Source organism: Oncorhynchus gorbuscha, linkage group LG23 (assembly GCF_021184085.1).
Source record: "Oncorhynchus gorbuscha isolate QuinsamMale2020 ecotype Even-year linkage group LG23, OgorEven_v1.0, whole genome shotgun sequence".
Taxonomy (NCBI): domain Eukaryota; kingdom Metazoa; phylum Chordata; class Actinopteri; order Salmoniformes; family Salmonidae; genus Oncorhynchus; species Oncorhynchus gorbuscha.
Genome location: NC_060195.1, coordinates 59,524,885 through 59,546,992, shown reverse-complemented (window position 1 = coordinate 59,546,992; position 22,108 = coordinate 59,524,885). Strand labels below are relative to the sequence as shown.

General features: G+C 41.5%; 1 protein-coding gene across 12 annotated transcripts; it reads right to left on the bottom strand.

Annotated features, from left to right (window-relative positions):
• Nucleotides 1–255: 255 nt before the first annotated feature.
• Nucleotides 256–8,765, bottom strand: LOC124011458 (ras-related protein Rab-9A-like). 12 transcript variants are annotated; one of them, XM_046324858.1, is made up of 3 exons: nt 8,586–8,765; nt 2,750–2,869; nt 256–1,360 (listed from the first exon to the last, which is right to left on the bottom strand). In XM_046324858.1, the coding sequence occupies exon 3, from the start codon at nt 1,317–1,319 to the stop codon at nt 612–614; it is 708 nt and encodes a 235-aa protein (XP_046180814.1). In that variant the 5' UTR covers nt 1,320–1,360; nt 2,750–2,869; nt 8,586–8,765; the 3' UTR covers nt 256–611. The 12 variants fall into 12 exon arrangements, with proteins under 12 accessions (XP_046180814.1, XP_046180816.1, XP_046180823.1 ...); XM_046324860.1 differs by having other exon boundaries at nt 2,750–2,866; XM_046324867.1 differs by having other exon boundaries at nt 256–1,297; nt 2,750–2,866; nt 8,586–8,604.
• Between the last annotated feature and the right edge of the window lie 13,343 nt (nt 8,766–22,108).

Sequence of the window (22,108 nt, the reverse complement as noted above, 5' to 3'; positions counted from 1 at the left end):
AGGCTGTGTGTCCGCGTGCACATGCAGTCGTGTAAACCAAGGGAGGAGCACAGAGCAGAACGAATGCATTAACCACAGCTAAAAAAGGAGAATTGGAACCAAGTAGCCGTTGATATCATCAGTACTCACAAGTTACAGCCAATTTGGCCAGAATTGGGCAGCAGAAGTTCAACTGAGCTCCTACTGTCTCTTTAAAAAGGCCCAGTGCAGTCAAAATTCATATTGTATAACAGCTGATTAAACAAACACTGTAAAAACTGTGAAAAAATGTGATCAGTTTATTTCCTGATAGTTGGTGGTTGAAAATACAATCTACACAGGACATTATAATCAGCAGGTTTGCATGGGCGGCAGTTTCAGCTTTCCATGGTGACATCACTATGCGGTTGATTGGTTAATAGACCAATAACAAAGGTTGATTGGTTAATAGACCAATAACAAAAGACAGTTCCAAACCCCTCTTCCAATAACAGCTAGTTTTCCCAGTCTTAGTCATATTCTTGCTTGAGAAATATTTATTTTGCTAAAAATCCATTTTTGCCCATTTTAAATTGAGATAAACAGCTTCATTGGGCCTTTAATAGTCAAATAAAGGTAATCACCCCTACATCTCAGCAGCAGGAGGCGCCAGAGTGTGGCTTCCTGTGCAGGTCCATTGTGTCCGTCGGGATGAGGTGCTCCCCCCCTTCCTCCTGCGCCAGCACCCTCCTCACCGCCTCCTCAAACGCCGCCGCCACGTTGGTCGAGTCCTTGGCGCTTGTCTCAAAGTACGGGTGGCCGCCGTTGTCGCGGCACCACTGGCGGGCGTCCTCGGCCAAAACCTGCCTCTCTGGCACATCCAACTTATTACCCAGGATCACGAATGGGAACTTCTCAGGTTCCTTGACATCAGCGTAGTAGGCAAACTCCTTCTTCCAGTTGTTGAGATTGTGGAAGCTCTGGTTGTCATCCATGCTGAAGGTTAGGAGACAACAGTCGGAGCCACGGTAGAAAGGTGTCCGGAGCGAGCGGAAGCGCTCCTGGCCCGCCGTGTCCCAGATTTGGAGCGTCACGGTGCGCCCGTCCACCTCCAGCTCCTTGTTTAGGAACTCCACGCCAATGGTGTGGAAGAGATGCGTGTCAAACTTGTTGGTGACGTAGCGGTTCATGAGAGAGGACTTGCCCACACCTCCGTCCCCCAGGAGGATCACCTTGAGCAGGGACGACTTGGCTGTCATGGCTGGGCTTGGGCCTGGGCTGAAGGGTTGGTGGAGTAGCTGGCTAGGGGGGGAGATGGTCTGGGAAGCGCTGCTGCTACCTGACAAATAGATGACAGTCATTCAGGTTAATCAATCAACTGATTGATTGCTCTGTTAACCATCTGTGAAAAGAAAATGAGATTAAGAAACACAGATTAACAATATGAACGCAGTACCTCATCTGTAGTCAGCTAAAGTCAAATCAGTCACAATGCTATAGAGTCTAGTAGTTGATATCTTATCCAATGAAGATGTAGCATTTTCCTGCCCGACATTAACTGTTGTAGGAGTTGTAATATTCTCAGCATGTGTCACATGGACAACGATCAGATGAGCATCTCTTAGAGAATCACATGAGCAAAGCTGTTGCCAGAGGCCACACACACACACAGGGTAGTGAAATGGGCAAATCAGCCCAAGTAGGTCAGAGACATAGGTAACAGACGCACATCCTGTTAGTCAAATTGGTTGAAGACTTTGCCTATTGTTATCCGCCTCAGCCAACTACAGTGAATTTAATGTGCCGGAATATATCTGGACAAGGGAGGACACTGACTGACTGCACCTTTGTTATGCTGCCTTTCTGCAGCTGTGGCACACATGAACACACATTTTAAAAGGGGAAGTAGGCCAACTGTTCAGTTAGAAAAAAGATAAAACTGTTTGAGCATTATCAGCATGGTAATCAATGGTATTCTGTTTTACTATGTTAAATAGATGGAGAGTTACCATTTACCAGAGAGCCCTACTAAAATATTATACCACTGATTTGTAGAACAAGCCAATCTGGTCCTATCCCCAGCATTACATATATCACTAGCCAACAAAGAACTTGGTTGGATAGGACATGCGCAGAAGCTTGGAATGTTTGCTTGATGACACACTTGGATAAAAGTGAACACATATCCATCGCGAAGATGATCTGAAAAGAGACGTAGGCTATAGCTATAGGCTATTTGAAACAAACTTGCTTTGGTAGTACTGTAGGTTGATTAGTAGGTAAACAACAAGACTGTCGTATGGAATAAGTATAGCGGACTCCCATGGCCTAAATAATAAACAAACAATAGGAATAAAGACTGCTAGTAAATATACAGTTAATCTTTCCGCGTTCAAAACAACTCTGAACTCGGACATCCTTGACTTCATTGCGTCCAAGACAACTGGGGAAAAACGAGCTGACTTGGAAATATCGTTTTGAACTGTCATCCAACTCGAAATTACAATTCGGAAACTTGGGCAGCTTTTTTAGAGCTCCGACTTTCCGACCTGAAGATCACCGACTCATGGTTTAACTTCGTTTTTCTCCAGTTCCCAGTTGTCCCGAAAGCACCAAATGCTCGCTTGCCATGAACCACGTAGTCTTGAGATCATGCGCGTAGTTTAAACATCAACTGGCTTAATGTAGCTGGCTAGGCTAATTGGTAAAAACATTCATATATATAGTTAACATTACATGTGAAAGTCTGAAATATCTAACTACGAATAGTATCACTTGGTTACAACTGTACCTTGCTGTTTATAATGTACTTCGGCGGTGTCATCCCTTTACAAAATCCTCACGAGCGGCCGAGGTTTCCCGGTGACATGGCGCTACTGACGCTCATATGACCGATCGTTTGTCACGCCTACTGTGGGCAAAATGGATAAAAGGAAGCTATTAATGTGTGTGTAATTGTGATTTTACTACTGAAAAAGTATATGAAAGTATAGCAGGAAATTGACATTCTAAACACTGATGCGTCATCGCTTTTGAATGTGGCCATGGCAATGCCCATACAAAACTGCTCTGGCAATATTGTGATGACGTCACTGTAATATTCCATACAGTGGGCGCGTTCCTCTGCCCAGGAGTTGCTTACACATGTCAGATCTTACAACGCAATGGGTCGTTTAAAAAAAAAGCTAATTACATCATATGTTATAGCAATCTTTTAGTCAATGACACAGTCAATCACTCAAACGCTGCACTTTGTCAGGGATAAACCAAGCCCCATTGTGACAAGAACACGGTTTCCACTAGATAGCAGAACCACAAAGTCAAAATTGTCTACAAAAGTCCAAATTCAGGTTAGGGTTAGGCATAACGTTAGCGGTGTAGTTAAGGTTAGGTTTAAAATCAGATTTTAAGAAGATAAATTGTAGTATGGGGTAAGTTGAGCCCCGGGAGAGGGTAAATTAAGCCGTCTACAAATGTCTGTACTGAATTAAATATTACCACTACCTTTTTAAAACCATGTCTACACAATTCACATTGCAGGCTGAACACCTTTAACACTTTTAACATAACAACAGGGCCTGGTCTCATATCTCATATCCAAGCGATAATGCCTTGCATTATGCCTGGGAAGAAAACACTTCAAGTTGCTCAACTTGTGATTGGCTCAACCATTGGCTCAACTTACCCCAAGGCAAACATTTGACTATTTTAGCCCACACAGCTTCAAGGGTGCAATTTCATGCTAGGTTTAGGACCTCATATTGACCCCAAATGATGTATAGAACAATTGTAAAATTAAATATTTGGTAAAAATATACATTTTGTGTATGGTTTCCCTAGAAACAAAGGTGGCTCAACTTACCCATTTGGCTCGAACTTATCCCACTCTCCCCTACATTGTATTCTGCTGTACCTCAATGTACAGTATCAGCAATAGTGAAAGATAGGAGAATGTGGACTTTCCACTTGATAACGTTTATCTATTGTAATATTATCAGTGTGGGGATGGGCAGAAAAGCCTGCACAAACTATGTATTAAACAGTGTGAATGTGAATGATTGTGAAGGTGTGTATGTTTGTAAGTACCACCATGCACAGTACACACATACTGTCCAAGCGTGCGCGTGTGTGTGTGTGTCTCAAAGAAAGAAAGTTATCAGACAACGATTGAAAAGTTAAAGGCTATAAATAGGGAGACTATCAAAAAGATAGGGAACTGCATGGACTTTGGAAAAGCCACTCCTTGAAAATACATTTGCCATACTGACAGTGAAACACAAACTTAATTAAATTGATAAAACATAATGATATCTCCAATGACTCTGATACAGATGTCTCTGTAATGTGTACAGACACATTATAAAAACACAGATGAGAACAAATCATATACTATAATCTTACATTTCCTGCTGTTCAATGGTCATTTCAATGAAAGATATACCCATTTAGCAATGGGCTGCACATCCGCGTCATAGAGGTGGATGTGCAGTCCTCCTCCCCTCTGCAGTCCTCCTCCCCTCTGCCTCCTTGGAAGTTTCTGGATTGAGGGCACCAAGGAGGAGCTGGATGCACTTTGTCCTCAAAGCCAACTCAGAGGAATCCTTACAGGGGGAGGGTTACCCAGGGAAGTGGTGGCAGGAGTTTCTGACTGCTTTGAGAGGGTGGGCAAAATTGACTCCGAAGACAAATCACCAGCTGCCTGCCATGATGTCACCCCTTCTCCCTTAGCTCTCCCACACTTGGTCCCATTTGTGAGTGTTCTGTCTTCGGACCCAGTATGGAAAACCACATGTTCACAAGACGCACCCAACTCCACTGGTTTACTAGCGTCACCAGCAGCTAGGCCACCTCTGTCTGCCAGACAAGCTTTATCAGCCAGCATACTCTCTCCAACGACAGTGAATTATTCTCTGCTTCCCTTCTCCTTTGAGATGTGATAGGGGTGGCTGTAGAGTTTCTTCCATTTTGACAACAGGTGCTTGGCAGTTTTTTTCACTGAATGGTCTAAGCAGGTATTGAGGAGACTGTAAAGGACCCTGACGATATCTGTGCCTTGCAGCTGCTCACAAGTCACACAGGTGTTATCAAGGGCAGTCAGGAGAGGCATAATGTTGCCATAGTTACCTTCCCTGTTAAATTTGTCCATTTGGAGAGCATGATGAGTGATCTGTTTTGTGTCCATGGTATGGTGGTCATATTCTTAGAGACTGGCTGGAGAAAGACTGATATGTAACTGCAATTTAGGCTACAGCTTTTGTAGGGCCATGACATTTTGTTTGATATTGGCATTGGAAACCCTTGGGCCTGCAAACATTTCTGCAGTTAATACATTTTTTTATGCAATGCTTTGAAGTGTGGCAGACACATTTGTGCAGAATTTTGAAACCACGTTTTTTAAATGCAGCTAATGCACTTCAGGACAGGCTACACTTTTTTAATTTCACCTTTATTTAACCAGGTAGGCTAGTTGAGAACAAGTTCTCATTTGCAACTGCGACCTGGCCAAGATAAAGCATAGCAGTGTGAACAGACAGCAGAGTTACACATGGAGTAAACAATTAACAAGTCAATAACACAGTAGAAAAAAAGAGAGTCTATATACATTGTGTGCAAAAGGCATGAGGTAGGCGGATAATTACAATTTTGCAGATTAACACTGGAGTGATAGATGATCAGATGGTCATGTACAGGTAGAGATATTGGTGTGCAAAAGAGCAGAAAAGTAAATACATATAAACAGTATGGGGATGAGGTAGATAAAATTGGGTCGGCTATTTACTGATAGACTATGTACAGCTGCAGTGATCGGTTAGCTGCTCAGATAGCAAATGTTTGAAGTTGGTGAGGGAGATAAAAGTCTCCAACTTCAGTGATTTTAGCAATTCGTTCCAGTCACAGGCAGCAGAGAACTGGAACGAAAGGCGACCAAATGAGGTGTTGGCTTAAAATGTATATTGGGAAACGGAAGCTTTGATGCAATGTGTTGGGTCAATTCTATCACATCAAATATAATTTAAAAGCCCCAAACGTTATTCATACCCCTTTTCGGTTCGAAAATTACAGCACAGGCTACCACTCGAATTGAATAGCAGTTCTCGAGCTGTCAACCGCCATTTGTTCTGTTTTCCAAACCAGATTTCTGAAAGAGGGCGCTGCTCAGCCAGGCCGTGTCCAACTGTTACTTGTTGCAATATTGTAACAGGAAGGAAGAGGCTAAGCGAGAAGGTTTACTCTGCTCAAAATATGTCCAAGAAAATAAGACATGAAGTGAAAGATTTTTGTCTGGAGGTCAATGAGAGTGTTGAATTTGCTAAAACAAAATAATTAATATATACTTTGCTATGTGAATCTTAATTGATCGAATATAAGTTTCGTATTTGTTATTTTGTTACGAATATATTGATACAAGCGGACGCACATGGAATTTCTTTTAAAAACAACGATTTTATATCAGAGTTATCCCTGTTGTTCACACGCGTGAATCTGCCCTCTCATTGGCTAGAATGGTCCCACCTGAATCGTGACTCCTCCCGCCTGGTTCCATCTTTGAGGAAAAGTATCTCCATTGTTAGAGCGTTCACTCGACTATCTTGTCAATATAATTGAAAATCTTTGATTGTAATATGTCCATGTGACTTTTTGCCATGTTTGTTTACATTTCCATTATATGAAATATATTGTAGACAAGGTTGAAAAACGTATTAGTTGGAAAATACATAATAATAATAAATATTCTATAAATAAAGCCATATCTTCCCATATCACATTGTTTTAAAGTATTGTTTTGAGGTCACAACTTGGTCAGCCATAATAGTGTTTGTTGCTTTGTTGTGGAGTTGTTTGTGGAGAGTAGATTACATGTTGCTGCCAACACACTGACTCAACTCCAGCCACTTTAATAATGGGAATTGATGTAAAATATATCACTAGCCACTTTAAACAATGCTACTTCATATAATGTTTACATACCCTACATTATTTATTTCATATGTATACGTATATACTGTACTCTATATCATCTACTGCATCTTTATGTAATACATGTATCACTAGCCACTTTAAACTATGCCACTTTGTTTACATACTCATCTCATATGTATATACTGTACTCGATACCATCTACTGCATCTTGCCTATGCCGCTCTGTACCATCACTCATTCATATATCTTTATGTACATATTCTTTATCCCTTTACACTTGTGTGTATAAGGTAGTAGTTTTGGAATTGTTAGCTAGATTACTCGTTGGTTATTACTGCATTGTCGGAACTAGAAGCACAAGCATTTCGCTACACTCACATTAACATCTGCTAACCATGTGTTTGTGACAAATAAAATTGGATTTGATTTGAATAAAATCTGATTTGATTAGAATCACATTTGATTTGATTTGATGTTGGAGAATTCTCTCAAGCAACAGTGCTGAAACCAGTTACTTTTTCTGCAATGCGGCCAATGAACGAAAGCTAAGAAAAGGAAGTATTACAAGCAAGATGAGGCAAGTCTGTCAGTTGTGAAATGAAATAACTTTATGTTATGTAATAAAGTTAGAAAGTTGAGGGAGAACTGTGGAAATGGGCACATGACATCTGGGATGTGAAATTGTTGCTAGCAAGTTTGCCGCCAGGCAAATAGTAGAACGGTTCAAGTAGAATAGGCATGAGGATCTTTTCCCCCTTCTTCTCTCGCTTGACAACTTTCAAAGCTAACAGTTTGCAAAGCGACAGGTGTTCGATGAATGGGGTTTGAGCTATTCCCTGTTTGGTATGACATAAAGAAGAAAGGCAAATGTTTGTGTTGCATTAATATTGGCAGCCACATACTGGTAGGTCTACAGTTAGAGCAGTAGGCCTTGCTAAGGTGTGGCATCGTACAGTAAACCAGGATCAAGTTGAACACACAATGACTCTGAATGTGGCATACATTATATTATTCATGTGTTATCATTTTGATTGATTTGATTTGATTTAACCTTTATTATTGATTGGGCAGTGTGTTTAATGGTATAACTTACCTAGGCTACATTACACAAGTAGCTGTGCACAATGCGTTTAGTCTGTTAACAGAGAATGGTTTGCATGTAACTACTGACTTTTTTTTTTAATGTAAAAGAACAAAAACGACAATAGTAAAATAAATGGGAGGGAAAAAAACTCTGACTTCAACCTCTGGCATTGCTTTTCCATGACATGGTTTGCATTGAAGAGAAATAGATTTTTTATATTCATGCCGTTATGCTCTTGAGCAGGGATTCCCAAACTCGGTCCTGGGGCCCAAATTTGTGAATCATTGGCCATAGAAGTTAAGCAGAGTAAAGGTATTGGGAACCTGTAATTGGTGTAGTGAGCCCTTGAGTTGTGGGGATTTAGCTCCATTTTTTACTTTGATGACTACAAGGTGACCTTTTCAATAAACTACGGGAGAGTTTCACCTTTTCTCTGAAAGCCTACATGCAGGTGATAGTTACAATACTCAATGTTCTCACGAAATCTTGCTACTCCTATATGTTTAGGCCTCCTATGTACTGTTTACAGCAGGTAGACAGAGGTTATGTGTATGAATACTTTTTATAAATACAAAAGATCAGTGGGGAATAAAACGGAATTCTCAGAACACGTTAAACTCACCCTTATCATGCTACAGTATGGGGAAGGAGATGGGTGGAGTCAGGTTGGTCTGTTGATTAGTCAAGGGGAAAACCAGCTGTAGGCCTACCACAACATGGACTGGCCCCAGTGTGCTGATCTAACTGCAACCAGGAATGATTGGACTTTCTAAAAACCCGCACCAGGCTCCTTTGAATCTTATTGAATAATTTGCTTGGCCCGCTACCGCAGTCCGTCCTCCCTGCACTCGTGCGTTCCTTGTACGAGGGAATGGAATTTTACCAGCTGGTAGTGATGATGATAATGATGCTCAGATATATTATGGCCACAAGGAGGCGCTCTCTGCCTTGTGATTGTATCAGATAGACGTGATGGCGTAATGTGCTTTGTCACATTGTCTCCTCCTCCATCACACAAATGTGCACACACAACCACATCCACCGTCTCTGCTTGACACCTCATAAGGAGGGAACTTGTTTTAAAGCATGAAGATTCTCATACAGAATGAGCAGGAAGAAAAGGAATGTGGCCAGTCCCCAAGCCCCCATCCCTTACACCCAAATATTACCATTGCCTGCACCAAGGTACCTCCCACAAATGTTTCATTTTCTCCCTGCTGCCAGCTTGCTCAAGTACTCTGACAGAAGTCATTATTTTAAAAAATGCAACCTATTCTGAAAAGGATTTATGTTATTTGTTAATCACATTTAGAACTGTTAAGCCAGTTCACTTTAGACTCACTTACAGCAGTGATATAACGGCATCATCGCTGCATCAGTCTGTTAGGGGAGACTGGAGAGATGGATTCAGTCAGTATTGCAGACAACACAGTGTACAGGAAGGGAGGGGGAGGCTGACTGTTCCGGCCAACACACACACACACACACACACACACACACACACACACACACACACACACACACACACACACACACACACACACACACACACACACACACACACACACACACACACACACACACACACACACACACACACACACACACACACACACACACACACACACACGCACAAACGCACGCACAGTGACCTTGAGAGCAGACAGACAACAGGGATGGGGAGGGCGTGGGTTAGTGTGTGTGACAGATTTTGTTATCCCACAAGGGATTCACCCCTGCTCGCCGAGCCTGAACTCTACGCATCTGTGTGTTTGCTAACAAAGAGTCTCACGAGACACTAGTACATCACCTCAGGATACTATTGGACCGCCCATCTGTTACTGTATGTTCATAATTCAGAAGACGATATCGAAACAGTTCATGGGAAATCTCGGTGAAAGTATGACTAATTTCAAGTGTGCTGCACAATTGATTAACATATTCCATTACTCCCTTGACTGAATGCATGTATACAGATGCTTACTGCCTTTCCATTGTCAAGTGAATGTGAATGATTGCACTTAGTATCGAAAGTATGGATCTCTGCCACTCTCACATTGTTTGAATTATGTATTTTGATCCATCCTGCTCACCGTAGGCCTCGGATCACAGTAAGGTATTTTCTGGGAAGGAAAATGTTGATGATGTTCCTGCTCAGCCACTGCTGTGGTTTTTAACATATGTCCATCCGATTGGCTGTGCAGTGTATTTACGATTTGCCACTGTGGTGACTCGTAACATTGTTTTCCCATGAACTCCCATCGGAGAGATGATTGGTCTCACGGGAAGCCGCAGCCCACCAGAGTCCTTATAGACACAATCGCCCACATCCTCCCACAATGCTTAGAGATGTCCAAAAAGGGCATGCAAAGGAAGTTAGTAATGCCTCCTATGACTGATGGGTTGGATAATACTTTTCTCGTTAATCATCTTGGAAAAAATGTATACTTAAAAATGGGAAATCAACCAAATCCTTCATCGTTAATAAAATGGAAAGGTCAAATGCGTTATTATCTAAATGTTGGGCGTCAGAGAGAAACAAAATGGTGCAGTTTAGACCATGTAGACCGTGTGGAGATGTAGGTGTGATGTCGTTGATGTTTGTGTGCGTCTGTGTGCTGTTGTTTGCATGCGTTTGTTTTGTATTGTTTGGAAAAATATATATAAAATCGTACACAAACAAAGGTAATGCCTCCAATGCTCGTCATATGATGTATCCAGAGGTTTACGGTTGATTCATGGTCACTGTGATGTGGTATGAATAAAATGCTTTAGGGGGGAATCTGTCTGGTACTGTGTGTGTATCAGGTGCCTGTTTATTTTGCATACTCCAACCATAGTGAGACCACAGGCACCCTTGTTTCAACAGACACCCAGTCTACTGTTGCTGCAAATTACAACAATACTTTTCCCACACTCAAGTCATTTGACACTCAAGTCAAATAACAGCCACTCTTATAGGAGCCATTAGGGTTAAGATTTCTTTCACCGAGGTGACTGGGATTTGAACCAGCGACCTTTCGGTTACTGGCTCAACACTGTAAACCGTTAGGCTACCTACTCTTACTACACAACCTTCACTTCTCCTAACTTGAAGAGGACAGAAAGTCCAGTGACATAGAAGAACCTTTACCAGTTGTGGTAACACATTTACATATATGAATGTGTGTACACAGGTGTGATAACCAAGGTCTGATAAGAGGTCTGACAGTGGCACTTTGTTTTGTACGGTCACACCCTGTGTGTCATAGACTATTCCACTACAAGTAACATGGTTGTTGTATTATGGTTTGCATTGGCCCGTTACTTACAGTCACTTTAGAATGCAAGCACATTTTATATGATATATTCATACAGTATGAGGTATGAGTAACAGGGGAGGAGGGGGTTGGACTTCAAATACCTTTGTGGGCAGTGTACTTGAACATATCAGAATTTGCACACATAAAAGTGTTACAAAATGTTTATACTGTAGGAGCTGTAAGCATTAGATGCATGAAGCTGTATATGATGACTGTAGAACATACAGATTGAAAGGTATCTGTCTGTATATATAGTACCAGTCAAAAGTTTGGACACACCTACTCATTCAAGGTTTTTCTTTATTTGTACTATTTTTTACATTGTAGAATAATAGTGAAGACATCAAAACTATGAAATAACACATATGGAATCATGTAGTAACCAAAAAAGTGTTAAACAAATCCAAATATATATATTTTTTTAGATTCTTCAAAGTAACCACCCTTTGCCTTGATGACAGCTTTACACACACTTAGCATTCTCTCAACCAGATTTATGAGATAGTCACCTGGAATGCATTTCAAATAACAGGTGTGCCTTGTTAAAAGTTAATTTGTGCAATTAATGTGTTTGAGCCAATCAGTTGTGTTGTGACAAAGTAGGGGTGGGTATACAGAAGATAGCCCTATTTGTTAAAATACCACATCCATATTATGTCAAGAACAGCTCAAATAAGCAAAGAGAAACGACATTCCATCATTACTTTAAGACATGAAGGTCAGTCAATCCGGAAAATGTTGAGAATTTTGAAAGTTTCTTCAATTGTAGTCACAAAAACTATCAAGTGCTATGATGGAACTGGGTCTCATGAGGACCACCACAGGAAAGGAAGACCCAGAGTTACCTCTGCTGCAGGGTATAAGTTAATTTGTTACCAGCCTCAGAAAATGCAGCCCAAATAAATGCTTCACAGAGTTCAAGTAACAGACACATCTCAACATCAACTGTTCAGAGGAGACTGCGTGAATCAGGCCTTCGTGGTTGAATTGCTGCAAAGAAACCACTGGTAAAAGACAACAATAAGAAGAAGAGACTTGCATATGCCAAGAAACACGAGCAATGGACATCAGACTGGTGGGAAAACTGTCCTTTGGTCTATTGAGTCCAAATTTGACATTTTGAGTGTCTTTGTGAGAGTGGGTGAACAGATGATCTCCACGTGTGTGGTTCCCACTGTGAAGCCTGGAGGAGCCTGGAGGAGGAGGTGTGATGGTGTGGGGGTGCTTTGCTGGTAACACTGTTTGTGATTTATTTAGAATTCAAGGCACACTTAACAAGCATGGCTACCACAGAATTCTGCAGCGATACGCCATCCAATCTGGATTGCGCTTTGGGAAAGGGGGATACCTAGTCAGTTGTCCAACTGAATATATTCAACGGAAATGTGTCTTCTGCATTTAACCCAACCCCTCTAAATCAGAGAGGTGTGGGGGCTGCCTTAAATTACATCCACGTCTTCAGCGCCCGGGGAACAGTGGGTTAACTGCATTGCTCAGGGGCTGAACAACAGATTTTGGGATTCGATCCAGCAACCTTCCTGTTACTGGCCCAAATACCTAACCACTACCTAACCACTAGCTTAGTGGGACTATCATTTGTTTTTCAACAGGACATTGATCCAATACACCTCCAGGCTGTGTAAGGGCTATTTGGCCAAGAAGGAGAGTGATAACCTGGCATCACAATCACCCAACCTCAAACCAATTGAGATGGTTTGGGATTGTCAAGTTCTCCCTAGGTGCGGCGGGTGTGGAGTCAGGCGCAGGAGAGAGCGAATTGCAAGAAAGGATGTTTTATTTACAAGTCCAAAGAACAGGAACTGGACCACAACAGTAGTCACAAAACAACAGTAACGTAGTCCCGAAAAAAAACACGTGTTCGGCAGAACAAACCAAAACGCAACCAAAACAAATGAGAGCTACACGAACAACAAGACAGATAAATCCAAACTAAAAAGAAAATGGATCGGTGGCAGCTAGCAGACCGGCGACCACGACCGCCGAGCACCGCCCGAACAGGGAGAGGAGCCACCTTTGGTGGAAGTCGTGACAGGGATGAGTGAAGGAAAAGCAGCCAACAAATGCTCAGCATATGTGGGAACTCCTTCAAGCCTGTTGGAAAAGCATTCTAGGTGAAGCTGGTTGAGATAAAACCTAGACTGTGCAAAGCTGTCATCAAGGCAAAAGGGTGGCTACATGAAGAATCTAAAATATATTTGGATTTGTTTAACACTTTTTTGGTTACTACATTATTCCATATGTGTTATTCCATAGTTTTGATGTCTTCACTATTATTTTACAATGTAAAATAGTAAAAATAAAGAAACACCCTTGAATGAGTAGGTGTGTCCAAACTTTTGACTGGTACTGTGTATATATTACTTTTCTCAAGAGGACAGGACAAAGGCTGAATGTACTGTACTGCTGTCTGTTTTGCCCCCCCCTTCTCTTTCATGGTAATTTCCATTGGGTGATTGCGCATGAAAACCAGATATCCCACAGTGAGGATTCTTTGGCATGCATGTGGCATGTGTAGGACGCTACTCAACCGCCCCTTCCCTCCATCTCTCAGCACCCCCAGCCTTCCCTCCACTGCAGATTTCCCAACTGTGCATTCATAGGGCCCCTGTTATACTCCCAGCACCCCTCCTCTCCTCCTCTCCTCTCCTCCACCGGCAGATCCATGCATGATAGACAAACATGCAAGAAGAAGAAAAATGGAAAAAACAACAGACATTCACGTGACTTAACAGGGTTGGTACAGTGAAATAAGAGAAGAAAGATAGTGGATAGGGAGGGGTTAAAATAGTGTTTTGAAAAACAAGGGGAGTGAGTATGAAGGGAGAGAAAAGGGAGAATGAGAGAGAGGGAGAAACGGAAGGTGGGGAAATGTATTTCAGTTGGACTGGTTCTTCACTTTTTGATGTAGTTTCTAGGGCCAATCGTCAACTGGGCAATGGTATGTGTGTAGTAGGGAGGAGCTTTGTTTCGTGGGTAATGTGGCGGAGAGTTTGTTTGGCGTGTCTTCAATGCAACTCCATCTGCACACACCCTTCCTAGCCACTATGAGCACATCATACTCCTGCTTGCTCATGTGGCAAAGGCATAAACAAAGAGGAGGATAGCCCTCTCTCTCTCTTCCCTGAGTGTCTTCAGGAAGGACCCTCAAAGATGTCCCACTCCTGCACCAGGCCTATCAAACGCAGCTGGTGTGTGTGTGTGTGTGCTAAGGGGAGTTTAGCCTTCTGGGGGGGGGGGGGGGGGGTAGTAAAACAACTCAGGAGGACATCCAAAAAATGGAAATGGAAGTGTATGTATGTTAGGTGTTAGAATGGCCAAGTCAAAGTCCAGACCTGAATCCAATCGAGAATCTGTGGAAAGAACTGAAAACTGCTGTTCACAAATGCTCTCCATCCAACCTCACTGAGCTCGAGCTGTTTTGCAAGGAGGAATGGGAAAAAAATTTCAGTCTCTCGATGTGCAAAACTGATAGAGACATACCCCAAGCGACTTTCAGCTGTAATCACAGCAAAAGGTGGCGCTACAAAGTATTAACTTAAGGGGGCTGAATAATTTTGCACGCCCAATTTTTCAGTTTTTGATTTGTTAAAAAAGTTTGAAATATCCAATAAATGTCGTTCCACTTCATGATTGTGTCCCACTTGTTGTTCATTCTTCACAAATAAATCAGTTTTATAACTTTATGTTTGAAGCCTGAAATGTGGCAAAACTTCAAGGGGGCCGAATACTTTCGCAAGGCATTGTATATGCACTGTATATATTTTTATGCAAACGCCAACCACAGGATCTTGTTTTGCCGTGGAACAGAGAGTAATTTTAGCCGTTTCAAAGCGAATTACCTGCAATTCTACACATTTTGTCATGACTTATGCCATGTTAATGATATCTGAGTGTTTTTTTTTAGAGTGAGAGTGACGAGCAAAATCAATATGGGCCCCCTGGAGGTAAAATCAATCAAATCAAATCTTGCCATGCAGTTGGTATTCGGCCAAGTTTAGATAGCTGGCTTTACTAACTTACCAATCAAAAAATTGTTAGCTGACAAGGATAATTGGGTGACTGTCAGTGACTGACATAACAAGAGAAAAACTGCTGATGCACAAAAACATTTTGAAATGACATCTTTCGGAATACCCTACTACAGACACACGCAAGACTAGTTGTAGGGCCACTTTTCCCCAAACCCAGTCAACACTCTCCATTTTCCTAATTAAGGCTTTGTTCTAAAACCGTTTTTAAGTGTAAATGCAAACTCTGCCCAAAATAAAAACACGTCTATTTCTTGTTGACGTTCTTTACTCACACAATGAAAACTAGTGAAACAGAGCAACTGACTGCGGAGTTGAAAAGGGGAAAAAGAAAGAAACGTTTTCTCTGAGCAGTGCAAAGGATCACTATCTCCCTGGCCAGTATAACAGAGTTACATTATACAGAACATGTAAAAATGCAGGACAGAGGGACAAAAAGGAGGGTGGGAGAGGGAGAGAAAGAAACAACAATGTCCTTCATTTCATTGTACGTGGCTGGGGTCATATATCATAGCCAGGCAGGGAAAACAGTGAACACACACACATAGCTTCATATTTCAGCAAATGTGGTAAGCCCAGGCCATATTTGGCATCATGGCGGAGAGGAAGGAAGCTCCAGGGAGCCAAAATTCCACCGCAGGTTTTTTTCAAACCAAGAGGAACTTAGCATTAGTTAGCATAGCATTAGTAGCCTATAAACCCAAGCATTACTACCAAGGGGTGTCTGCCGAGCCTAGGACTTAAGAATGACATACCCTGCGCTATCCGGATCTGGCATCTTAAAGAGCACAATAATTACAGTGTGTTTGATGTCATAACATGGCTTCGGGTTAGGTCACTGCATACCCTAAGAAAGATTCTTGACCTCAGTTAACTCGGCGTGGTCGACTGGGTTAATAGTGACAGCTTTGAAGTTGTGTCTTGACTGGCAGAGTGACTAAGGGATAGGAGGGGGCAGGATGGTTTAAGGCAGGGCGGCACAACTTAAGTGCGCGAGTGCCAAAGTCCCGCTGGGTATGATTTCCCGTTGGCTCTTTAATTGACCAATTAATGGCCCTGCTTAGCCAGGTCTGTTTTAACAGACTGTGGCTGTGCCTCGAGGACAAGAGTTGTGCACCGAAGTTTTAAGAGAGTGAAAATAAAAGTGATATGGTACAAGGTACAATAGGACACACACACACACACACTACACACTACTCCGCTGAGCTAGTCTGACACTATTTCCTGTGTGAATCCAAATTCTGTCAGTGCAATACACCAGCCAGCCTTTCTTCACATGACCATATGAGAGAATCAGCCAATCTGCACAGGGCATACGAGAGACAATGCCATTTCCTCCTCTATTATCTTGTCTGATAAAGAGTTTGAACTTTGAAGCTGCACTACTGGTTTTTATTAAATAGTGTCTATCACATGACTACCGGGTCCAGGCGTCAGAATATTGCAATCCTGCAATCCACTCTAACACAGCAAAACACCACCCTTTGACCTATCTCAAACTATAGTCCATCTGCTGACAAGCAACAAACAGGAAACATAAAGGACACATCTCTGCCTACCCTGTGGTCAGTCCGTCTGAAATAGTCACCCAGTATGACCCCTACGTCACACTTCCTGTAGCTCTACCGCCTGCTGTGGCACAAGGGGTTCTGGGTAGTAGAGGAACCGTGGCGTTCATCACCGCGACAGGAGGTCATTGCTCCTATTTCCTCTGCAGCGGTGAATGCAGAAGTGGACAAGGCTCGGCCACGAGGGCTAGTGTTCTCAGTTCTCCCTCCAATCCTTCTCTTCTTCCTCCACCTTCTCCCTTTTGTGTTTACTTTTCAGTCATGTGCACGGAGAGGAGTTTGTGAATAAAGATAGGCTACTGCATAAAAATGACTATGGCAGGTTTGGTTGCACCTTCGTTCAATATAACATGTTCATGAAATGCAAGAGAATATTTGTGATGGACAGAGTACACCATTTCAGTAATATTGTACCATAGACTATCACCATCATCATTAACCGTTTAAACCCATCCAATCCTTTCAGGTATTTTTTGATAAGGATATTTGTAAAAGTGGTTACAATGTTAATCGCACTGATCGAGTTAAGAAAGGTGGGGCTATATATGTCAAAACTAAATTCCCTGTAAGTGTGGCAAAGTCTGAAACTATTTGTAAACAGTTGGAATTTCTTGCTTTGAATATTGAAGTTTCAAAGGGCCTCTCTATAACTGTGATTGGCTGTTATTGACCCCCCTCTGCTCTCTATGACTGTGATTGGCTGTTATAGACCCCCCTCTGCTCTCGGTGATGCATTTTCTTCTCTGATGAACCTTATGTCTAAACTTCTTTACAGTGAAATTATCTTTATTGGTGATCTCAACTGGTGTTGGTTAAAGCCGGTGTCTGATGATTTAAAAATGTTTTGTAATTCTATGAATCTTACCCAGTTGAATCTTACCCATATCTTAAATGGCCAGTAAAACCTACCCTGATTGATTTGATATTGACAAATGTTCCACATAAATATTCTGCGGTTGGTGTTTTTTGTAATGATGTAAGTGACCATTGTGCTGTTGTTGCTGTTAGAAATACTAAGGTTCCTAAAACAAACCCACATTTTATTCGTGATGTTTTAAGTGTTTCCTTCATAATTTGTTTTATTTTGACTGGAGCAAGATTGAGCTTATCCCTGATGTGGAAACTGCCTGGAAATTCTTTCATGATGGTTTTCCCCCAAATAGTAAACAAACATGCCCCATTCCGCAGGTTCAGGGTTAAAGGGCGGGATAATCCATGGTTTTCTTCTGAGCTGTCTTGTATTATTCACGATCGTAATCTAGCCTGGGCTAAAGCAAGGAAATCATGTTCTGATGCTGATTGGCTTGTTTTTAGGTAGCTACGAAATAAGTGTTATTTTCTTCCCAGGAAGGCCAAGTCTGAATATTTTATGTCTGTTACCACTGATAACCTGAATGACCCTAGAAAGTTTTGGAAGGCTATTAAGTCTATGTCTGGTAACAGTAATGTTAATGAATTGTCGTCGTGTGTATTGAAGGACTTTGTTGCTGTATATAACAAGATTGAAATGCTGAATTGTTTCAATGAGCACTTTGTATCATGGTTGGCTGTTTGATTCAGTGTCCTCTGTCTCTGTACAACCCTGTGTGGATGAACCAGTGAGAGCTGGTCAAACTTTGAGCTTTTTGCCATTCTGGATAAAAGCGTCTGCTAAATGGCATATATTATTATTATTATTATATTATTCTCAGTGCAGGTGGTACATAAAGCCCTGAAATCCTTAGATCAGAGAAAGCCTGCAGGTCCTGATCTTTTTGGATCCCTGCTTTTTAAATTTGGCAGCTGATTTCATAGCTGAACTACTTACATATCTGTTCAATCTAACCCTGGAATGTAATGTAATTCCAAAGGTCTGGAAATCAGCATTTGTCCAACCACTTTTAAAAGGGGGAGATCCAACTCTCCAACTCTAATTATAGGCCAATCTCAAAGCTGTCACCCCTGGTGAAAATACTTGAAACCCTTGTGAGTGAACAGCTAAAATAGTTTTTATATACTAACTCTATTTTATCAATGTACAAATCTGGCTTCAGGAAGAAGCATAACACAATTACAGCAGCCATGAAGGTTTTAAATGATATCACTGAAGCCATTGACAAAAACAGCACTGTGTCTCACTTTTTATTGATCTCTCTAAGGCTTTTGATACAGTTGATCATGCTATACTAAGGCAGAGATTGTCCAGTGTAGGTCTTTTGGAGCATGCAGTTGCATGGTTTGCTAACAATCTGTCTGATAGAACTTAGTGCACTCAATTTGATGGGCTCATGTCTGTTCAATTGTCTGTCTGTAATGGTGTGCCCAAAGGCTCTGTACTTGGTCCTTTCTTATTCACTATTTATATAAATAATTTAGACAACTTCATTTTTATGCTGATGATACTGTTATTTACTGTTGTGCCTCGTCTCTTACAAAAGCTTTCCAGAACTTGCAAAATGATGTTTATACTGTTCAACATACCTTGTGTCAATTGAAGCTTATCCTCAATACTGACAAAACTAAACTAATGGTGTTTTCTAAAGCAAGAAACAGACTTCTGAACTTTTCACCTATTCTTAACTGTCAGGGCATTGAGACTGTAACCTCATATAAATATCTTGGAATTTTAATTGATGACTCTCTTTTAAATTGCATATTCAACAACTTACAAAAGAATTGAAGCTGAAATTGGGATTTTATTTTAGGAATAAGGACTGTTTTCTTTTGAAGCCAGAAGGAGGTTAGTATCAGCTACATTTATGCCTTTACTAGACTATGGGGATATTTTATATATGAATGCTTCCGCTCAGTGTTTGAGATCAATTGACACCCTTTACATGGCACTTTGAGATTTATTTTAAACTGCAAAACCCTTACGCACCACTGCACTTTGTATACCAGGTTTGTCTGGCCTTCTCTAGTCACTCGTAGGCTCAGTCACTGGTATACTTTTATTTACAAAGCCATTTTGCATTTACTACCTATTTATCTGGGCATTTTAATTGTTCAGAAATGTGGTGGGTACTCTCTTCATTCGCTGGTCTTTATCCTGCTAACTGTTCCAAATGTCTGAACTGAATTTGGAAAGAGGGCTTTTATGTACTCTGCGTCATCGTCTTGGAGCGCCTTACAAAATACTTTTAAACTGGAAGAACTCCCGATTGGTATTTTTAAATCACTGACTCCCTGACCTGTCAATGTTTTTAATTTGCTGTTTTATGATTTTGTTATACTCTTGTAAATTCTATGGTTTTTACTAGATTACTTGTAGTTTTTCATGTTGTTTGTCTGTAATTTTTGTAATGACTTGGTGCTGCCTATCGTGGCCAGGACGCTCTTGAAAAAGAGATGTTAAATCTCAATGAGCCCTTCCTGTTTAAATTAAGATTTAATAAATAATAATAATAATGTGAAGGTGAAAAAGAGGGGACAACGCTTTGAAGTGAAATGCTGCCTCATGGTTTCAGCATAATGCTCTCCTTCTAATCCAAACATGTTTTGAGGAGGCATGCTCTGCTGCTTACGACTGCACTACAAAATAACAGCTGGAACAGAGCTGCTGTGGCAAGCCTCTCACCAAGATTTTTCTCTAAGCGAGTATAGAGTGGGGCTCATGTGTCTAAACTTTAAACCAATCACTGTAGGTTTAAACGATGAAGTCAGAGCTAAAGAATGTGGGCCGTCCTCATTATTCTGAAAGTCGACAAACGGTTCTGTACAACCTGTCCATTTTAGGGACTGTGGTTTAGGGAATAGGGGGCCATTTGGGACTCAGCCTACTTGTAACGATGTCAACAGAGGTTTTATCTCTGGTCTGTGGGTTACAACACTGCTGATTTGGTCAAAAGTGCATTATATTTGGAAGAATGTAGGAATGTTGTGTGTTTGGACAATGACAAGAGAGCTTCCTCACTGTTCTAGATCTACCTAATTTCATCCATGTTGCTTAGACCTAACCTGTCCTATCAGATCTGTGAAGGGGAGGGAAGGAAGAAGGAAGGGGACAAGGTTTTGGCATGAAATCCAGGCTCAGACCCCTCCCTAGATCTCTTTTCCTTAGTTTCTAATATTAGTGCCTAATGGAATAATATGTATCCATCTCCCTCACTCACTTTCTCTTTTCCAACTCTCTCTCTCTCTCTCTCTCTCTCTCTCTCTCTCTCTCTTTCTCCACTTTCTCTCTCCTCTCTCTCTCTCTCTCTCTCTCTCTCTCTCTCTCTCTCTCTCTCTCTCTCTCTCTCTCTCTCTCTCTCTCTCTCTCTCTCTCTCTCTCTCTCTCTCTCTTTCTCCACTTTCTCTCTCCCTCTCTATCCCCCTCTCCTTTCGTCTTCTCCCCTCTCACTGAAACACAGTGCTGGCTCTTGTACCCAGCCAGAAGGATCTGTTATCATCTACACTCTGAGTACTGGGAGATAAGGAGCTGAACTGAGAAATTCCTGTGCAGAAAAGGGCATGTTCTTTCACATCCTAATATGGCTGTGTGTGTGCTAACACTTTAAGAACCAGACAGGGGCAGAGAGAGGGGAGGAAGAGAGAGAGAGAGAGAGAGAGAGTTGGAAAGAGCAAAGCAATAGGGCTACAGCTAGCATGTGACGTTCTTAGAGCCATATGTTTCTTCGAGCTTGGTGAGAGCGTGGTTGTCCGATAGTTGTTTTGCATACAACCTTCCCATAATGTTTCCTACAGGTTTTCTCATCGTTCTAAGAAACGTTAAGTAACAACGTTCTTCTGTGGGAATTTCAGTCCTTCAGCATAACGTTTTCTACATGTTTCCCCATGATTCTATTTAAGCTCATGTTCTCAGAACAAACAGAGAACATTAAGAAACAACGTTCTTCTGTGGGAATTCCAGTACTTAAGCATAATGTTTTCTACAGGTTTCCTCATGGTTCTATTGAAAGGCAAGCTCTCGGAACATTATGAATAACTTTCCATTAAAACCACAAGAAAACATTAGTAACGTTCAAAGAACGTTCAAAGAATGTTATTTAAAAACATATACATTCTGCATCGACAAAAGTCTCTTTATCCTCTATCTTGTGTTTAGGTGTGTAGGTTTTAATGAGTGCTTGTTTCCTTTGAAATAGGGTCTGTTTAAATAGGCAAAAATTATGTGTATGAGTAAAAAAAATAACATGGCATGGTAGCTCCATTCTCGTGGCGCAGTTTACCAATTCCATAGATAGAGAGCAGAAGATCCTAGGTTTGAGTCTCACAGACACAATGCCACAATAAACAAATGAATGT

What these genes read in the sequence shown, in the direction of transcription:
- LOC124011458 (XM_046324858.1), bottom strand. Translation starts at nt 1,319, where the DNA reads ATGACTGTCATCTATTTGTCAGGTAGCAGCAGCGCTTCCCAGACCATC.